At 53.2% G+C, this 7,061-nt stretch overlaps 1 protein-coding gene across 1 annotated transcript; it reads right to left on the bottom strand.

Annotated features, from left to right (window-relative positions):
* Nucleotides 1-4,484: 4,484 nt before the first annotated feature.
* LOC103701341 (NAC domain-containing protein 48-like) lies at nucleotides 4,485-6,495 on the bottom strand. Its single transcript, XM_008783370.6, has 3 exons — nucleotides 6,210-6,495; nucleotides 5,845-6,119; nucleotides 4,485-5,340 (listed from the first exon to the last, which is right to left on the bottom strand). The coding sequence occupies exons 1-3, from the start codon at nucleotides 6,370-6,372 to the stop codon at nucleotides 4,882-4,884; spliced, it is 897 nt and encodes a 298-aa protein (XP_008781592.3). The 5' UTR covers nucleotides 6,373-6,495; the 3' UTR covers nucleotides 4,485-4,881.
* Between the last annotated feature and the right edge of the window lie 566 nt (nucleotides 6,496-7,061).

Genomic DNA, 7,061 nt, shown 5'->3' with positions numbered 1-7,061 from the left:
AAAACATTAAATAAATGGGTACCTTGTACCGTGTGCGTCCTTGCGCCGAGGCGACTGAAGACGCTTCTCTGCTCGGACTCCGTTCTTCGAGGACGTCGGCAGAGAAATCCAGAAGCGGAATAGATAATGTAAAAAACATTAAATAAATGGGTACCTTGTACCGTATGCGTCCTTGCGCCGAGGCGACTGAAGACGCTTCTCTGCTCGGACTCCGTTCTTCGAGGACGTCGGCAAAGAAATCCAGAAGAGGAAGGAACGAGCTGAGCTCGTTGGTTGAAGCTGGTAAAGAATGAGCCGAGCTCGTTTGGCCAATAAAGACAACATCCCAACGTATCGGGACATCCCGATGAACCGGGGCATCTCGATGTCTCGAGGCATCCCGGCCGAGGTCGGGGTAGGAGCACGAGCCGAGCTCGTCCGGTCAGAGAGGACCGCTACTCAATAGTCGATGGAGCACGAGCCGAGCTCGTCCGGTCAGAGAGGACCGCTACTCATAACCGATGGAGCACGAGCCGAGCTCGTCCGGTCAGAGAGGACCGCTAACTCATATTCGGGGAGCACGAGCCGAGCTCGACGGTGGAAGCCGATGGAGCACGAGCCGAGCTCGTCCGGTCAGAGAGGACCGCTAACTCATATTCGGGGAGCACGAGCCGAGCTCGACGGTGGAAGCCGATGGAGCACGAGCCGAGCTCGTCCGGTCAGAGAGGACCGCTAACTCATATTCGGGGAGCACGAGCCGAGCTCGACGGTGGAAGCCGATGGAGCACGAGCCGAGCTCGTCCGGTCAGAGAGGACCGCTAACTCATATTCGGGGAACACGAGCCGAGCTCGACGGTGGAAGCCGATGGAGCACGAGCCGAGCTCGTCCGGTCAGAGAGGACCGCTAACTCATATCCCGACGTCTCGGGCGTCCCTATAGCCGGGGCATCCCGACGTCTCGGGCCATCCCGACGAATCGGGGCATCCCATTGTGGCAGGGCATCCCAATATATTGGGGCATCCTGACGTCTCAGGGCATCCTGACCGTGGTCAGGGTAGGAGAACGAGCCGAGCTCGTTGGCTAACCTGAAAATAGATAAAATATTGAATTTATTTGAAGCCAAAGTGGCGTCCTGTACCTTTTGGAGATATTTTGATAGCTCTCGAGCTTCGAAGTCCCTCAGGACTTGGTTCGGCACCGGCCTTCTTTGGCTTGATTTTTTAGGTGTTTTGCGCTCGGGTTTCTGAGCTCGGTCTGCATGAGCTCGACGGGGGCTTCAATGATGGCGACGTTCTGAAAGGGGAGCAATGTCGCGGGCGCCGTCCCAAGGACTTACGCCCGTAAGGAGGGAGTACATGCTGGTTTCTTGCTTGCTGCCGGAAGACAGAAGACTTGGAAGGATAATGCGATTTAATGGGGCTGTACCCTTTGTCACAGAGGCTTACAATCCCATTTTAAAGCTCCATAACTTTCCTTCTCCAGACCTCAGCTTTTATTTCTCTTTCCCCCCAACTCGTTGACGTGAGACTTGGACTACTACTTTTCACTGGTTGCCCCCACATACGTCGTTGCAGCGGGAGCCATGCCTGATTCGAGATGGCTCGGGAGTCAGGAGAAAGTTTCTTCCTCTGCTTCACATGATTCCGTGGAGGCGGCACAGGAGGGGCCTCCACTTGTTGCAGGCTTTGGGCTGCAAATAGCTAGCGCTTGGACTTGCTGCACAAGCGCATCGAAGTGCTCGAGTTGGACTTGTGGAACTTGATCTACCGGAGATCTTGATGGTGAATTTTGGACTGAGCGTTTGGGACTTGGAGCATGATACTCGAAGGGGAAACCCGCTTGTAGGGGGCTCCGGTTGAACTGGAGCCGGAGGAGGCGGTGCCGTTGGGATGCCCCTGGGTTGCAAGCTTTGGACGGCGGTAGCCAAGGCTTGCACTTGTTGCACCAGGGTATCAAACTGCTTTGGCCGAACTTGATGAACTGACTCAGCCGGAGGTGGTGAGTTCCGGACGGAATGCTCAGGACTGGGTGGAGGACGTCGAGAGGCGTTGGAAGCCCCTTTGCTTCTTAGCTTCATGGCAGCGAACTCGGGCCCTTCCTCTAGCGCCAACTGTTGCTGGAAATTGGACCCGGGGGCCGCCGTGAAGCCGTGGAAGGAGGAGCTCGCCTGCTGCAGGAGGCGGACGGCGGTGCGCCGGCTGGCTGCGTCCTCCGCTGCGGGGGGGTGTGCAAGTCCTGCAAGGAAAGCCGGTGGCCGGGCTCCCCGGCGCCGGCCCTCCGATGCCTAAGTCAGAGGGGGCAAGTATGTGGAGAGAGCAGGGAAGAGAGTATATGGAGAAGACAGCAAGAACATTCGGATAAGATAAAGAAGACGAAGAGGATGATGTCCTCAATTTGTTTGTGCTTCCCCGGCGGGTTCAGTCCCGGGGATCTGTTTCCGTTTTTTTGTTCTCCCCCTCCCTTTTCCCCCCAGGTTTCCTTTTATAGGAGGATTTTGGTTACCTGGGAGGTGACAGGAGGTTTGTCCTGTTTTGTAATAATTGGGCACGATTTAGCCCATTAATGGCGTAATGGAGAACGGGACCGGATCAGACCGGAATCAGGGAGTTGTCACGATCGATCGGACATGTTGGAGTGGTTGAACCGCCGGCCGTAGCGGGCCTGGGGTCTGTAGATGGTAAGTGCATTTATTACCGAATGAACCGGTGGCCAGGTAGAGCCATACGCTCTGATGGTTCAGTGATCCGGAGATCGTCTTGGGCCGTGTTCATTAAATGCCTGAGTGCATCGGAGACTTGAGGGAGTCTCATGCATTAATGGCGGGTCGTGCCGAACGCCTGCGGAGATCTTATGCCTTGATGGCTTGGAGATAGTGGCAGGTCGCAAGCCGTAGAAGTTGTCAAGTCCCTTGGACTTTAGGCGGGAGTTGAACATTTGGTTAAGGCATCGGCTCGGCAAGGGTGCCGAGCCGAGCTGGTCGCCCAATGGGGCGCCCTGTGGCGGGGCTGCTTCGAGTACTCCTGGTCGGCGCCCTTTAGGCGAGCACCTTCTAGCAGAGCGCCTCGGCGCTGTCTTTGGTCGGCACTTTCTAACCGAGCAGCTTATTTTGGTTGGGCACCTCTTGGCGCGCACTCTGGTCGGCGCCTTCTAGTTGAGCGCCTTCCTGGTCGGCATCCTCTGGCCGAGCAGCTTTCTGGTCGGCGATCTTTGGCCGAGCAGCTCTCCGTTCGGCACTCTTTGGCCGAGCAACTTTCCGGCTGGTGCTCTTCGGCCGAGCGCCTCCGTGAATGTATGGCTTAGGGTTCTTCCCCCAACAAAATGCTTTGCCTTCTTTAAAATGTTTTGCCTCTAAGTCTAAAAATTATAAATATGTGATTAAAATTTATGTAATATCTTCCCACTTTGATCAAGCATGTTTCCTTTGTCAAATGTCGGCAAGATGACAGTAGGGTTGACATGGAGTGCAGAAGATTACTGTAGCCAAAAGTCACTGTTACTACTTAGATATCTCTTTGTTAATACACGAGCAATGGTATATGACTCCCATAAAGTGCACATAAACAATTCTCTTGGCAGGTAACAAGGAAAAATTGATGCAATTCACGTACATCACCATTTTTGTTATTAATATATTCTCTTCAAGGTTACCCAACCTGCAAGTAGACTTAAGACTGACATGTCAACTTGACTGACATATTACAATCATGCAAGTTGCTAATAACAAATCCTGCAAGAAACAAGCAAGTGGCTCGCATCCATCACCCTACTCGGGCAACCACAAAAAATAAACTATTTAAATCCTTGCATGGATGCAAAGTTTCTTTTATAAATATAAAACTTAGATTCTCATAAAATCTGCAAATCTGATGTCAAGTAATTTACTCAATCAGCTTAGATATAGCGGTATCTAAACCATGCTTGACTTGGTTTCAGCAACTCCACCCTTTGTTTTCAAGGCATGAAGCATGCGACCATCCTCGAGCACTCTAGATAATTTCAAGAGAAATTATTGCATGCACATGGCGATGCTACTGCACACCACTAATCGCCGAAATGCACTTGCATTGATTCCATTCATCCCACACTCATTTGAGTGATTGGCCCACACCTATGCACCGGCGATTGATGACGTGCACTAGCATAGCTATGCACGTTATAATTTTTCTATTTTCAGCTCCTTATCTTCAGTCATCCATTTTTGGCTAAACTGGAGAAAACCATGCGAGCCAAGTAGCCTTCATCTTTTTAGAGATGGTGATAGATGCGGACCGAAGCAAAACCTATCCATCCAAGCCAACTTGCCTTTCATAAAGTTAATGCATATCCGCTTAACAAAAAAATTGCAAGTATGGCAAATTATAGAGAAACAACCAAAGAATCACCTCAACGTTCAATTCTTGAGACGAAAAACACTTTGGGACTTCATATATGAACCAAACAAGTACAAATCAAAAATTGCTTTAGGTCATGCCCATGACCTAGCTTACAATCACGTAAAAACTCATGACACGTAAAAGCGGCCATGCACCCACTTAATAAATTTTATTAAGCACTTGTCTCGTCAAATTTCACATTTCAAACCAAATCATGTGGCTGGTTGCATAACATCAATTCTCTTTCCTAAAACTCATACCACTCGTTCCCAATACGAGTTAATTCCCTAGAACCTACCATACAAAATTTAGCCAATATATACATACGGGAAATCCGGTGTCCAACTCGGGCCCGCACGGTGTCATTGCCGCCTCTGGCCCCATCCTGGGGCTCACCACACCATCTCCACGGTGGCTCGCCTGAGCAGCCCGAATCAGACGGTCCCCAACCTCCCGGCGCATATGTTCGCGAACATCCCTTTTGTAGATCTCTTTAATAAGCGTGCTCCTTCGCACGCGCGGAACCTTCTAGAAGGGCTTCTGCAGGTACATGAACACGTCCTGCAGTGGGTCCCGGATGCCACCGGGGGGCGAGAGCGGCGGGAATGCCCCGGTGGCACCGTCGTTGTTATTGCCAACTCCGAGGGCTGTCTCCCAGTCTCTCCAGCTCGGCCGGCTCTGGACCTCCCGCTCGCACTTGAACTCCGGCGACAGCACGTGCTCCGAGCAGCTCGAGTCCGCGTGCAATCTCGGAAGCGACTCCGACGCGTCGAAGTAGAACAGGTCTGTCAGCGGCGGCGGCGCCGGCGCCGGCGGCACGTGCGAGGAAACAGGAGGCGCCACGTGGGAGATGATCTCCGGCTTTTGCTCGGGCGAGCAGGGCTCCGGCCCGATGTTCCTCGAACCGGCCGAGTTCCGGTCCGGGCTGGTTTGCTTCTCGACCACCCCTTTCTTGTTGTATATCCGGCACAGCACCCAGTCATCCAGCTGCACCCATAAAGAAACGTGGCAACACATCATTAGTTAAAACCTCGTCAACTGGCTGGTCCATCAGATCTCGATCAGATGGATGGCTTCACAAGGAGCTCTTTGTTCATCCTACCGTTTTATTATGAAAATATACGACCCTTCTGTCATTATCTTAGGCTTTTTATTCTTTGAGACTAGATAAGTACGAAATAAGTAACGGCGGCTGATGCCTTTCACACCTAGATGACAACCCGCAACAAAAAATAATTAAACAACTTGCGCTTCAGCGCGACCCATCCATGTCTGTTCGTACGTGGGACGCTGCGACCTTATCCAGATGCGCGACATGTGTCCTGCATTCATGGCCACAGCGTCTTTCTCCCACTTGCCCAACTTGATAGCCAATCAAGCTTGCCACGTGGAGAGGCACAAAACATGATGAGACGCATTTTTGGGGGTCCCCAGGGACACGTGTCAGTTTTTCATTAGAACCTTAGGGTGTAAGGAAGGCGGGGTACTTACACGTAGGCTGTTCTTCCTGCGGGCGGACCGGTCGACGTCGGCGGGCCGGTACTCGTGCATGATCCAGTTGGTCTTCTCTCCCTTGGGCGCCTTCCCGGCGTAGAACACTAGCGCCTTCTTGATCGCCACCGGCTTGGGCGAACCGATCGGCTTATCCGCCCCGGTCGCCTTCCAGTACCCCGACCCAGCCGCGCGGTTCGGCCTCGACCCGTTCGGATACTTCCGGTCCCTCGGCGAAAAGAAGTACCACTCCTTCTCCCCATACAACGCCATTCCTGTTAGTAAAAACTTAAATCAGACCTCCAAAAAGAAAAACCCTTCTCCGTTTGATGTGGGTCGGACGGATAGGATATGGAGGAGCATACCTGGGAGTTGCCATGGGTCGAACTTGTAGAGATCGACCTCGGCGATGATAGGAACGGAAATAGGCAGCCCGGCGCACTTGCGGCAGAGGTAGTGCATCACAAGCTCCTCGTCCGTCGGATGGAATCGGAACCCGGGGGGCAGCTGCAAATCTTCGCCGCTCATTTTGCTTCTCCTTTAATCAGAACCACAGATCTGTAGGTGGGTGCGTTCCGATCTCTATCTCTAACGGAGAGGCGTGGAACTTGAAACAGAGAACCCAAGAGCGGCCCGAGATATATAGTGGTCGAGGAGGACATCTGTCGCGGAACGCAGGTAGATTCCAGAGTTTACACGTCGGCGTGACCGCAGGCTGAGTCAAGCTGCGCACGGGCGCCCACAACGCGGCAGCGATCGAGCGGTGGGCGCGACACGCGGCGGAGGATCTGGGCACTGGATTCTGTCATGGCTTACGTCACGGTTTTTGGACGGGCGTGGACGGCGACGTTGGGGTGTTCTTTGGGGAGGCTGTAATTCTGGCATGGAGTCCGCCCCAAGATGGAGCGTGACCCGCGGCGAGCGTGAAGGGGCCGCGGCGGTCGGCCAAGGGACGGACGTCAGGAGGTGACGTCATCTCCAGCGGCTTCTACGCGGATTACGTAGATTGTTTTCCAGTAACTTACGACTCGGGCCCACCACTATGGGCCGCCAATCGGTCGACACCTAGCCGGGAGAATAAAGACGCGGCGGCTGGCTTCCACGAAAGAGCGGATATCGTGGCTGCTCGCATGGACAGGGAGACCAAAATATTATAAATAAAGCCGCCAGGTCACTCACACCACTAAAGAATCCCGTCCGACGTGGCACACCTATGG

The sequence above is a fragment of the Phoenix dactylifera genome, chromosome 4, assembly GCF_051530095.1.
Source record: "Phoenix dactylifera cultivar Ajwa chromosome 4, Ajwa_hap1_PhDact_Kaust_v1.1, whole genome shotgun sequence".
NCBI classification, from domain to species: Eukaryota; Viridiplantae; Streptophyta; class Magnoliopsida; order Arecales; family Arecaceae; genus Phoenix; species Phoenix dactylifera.
Note: the sequence above shows the minus strand (reverse complement) of the source record. Positions and strands in the feature narration are given on the sequence as shown.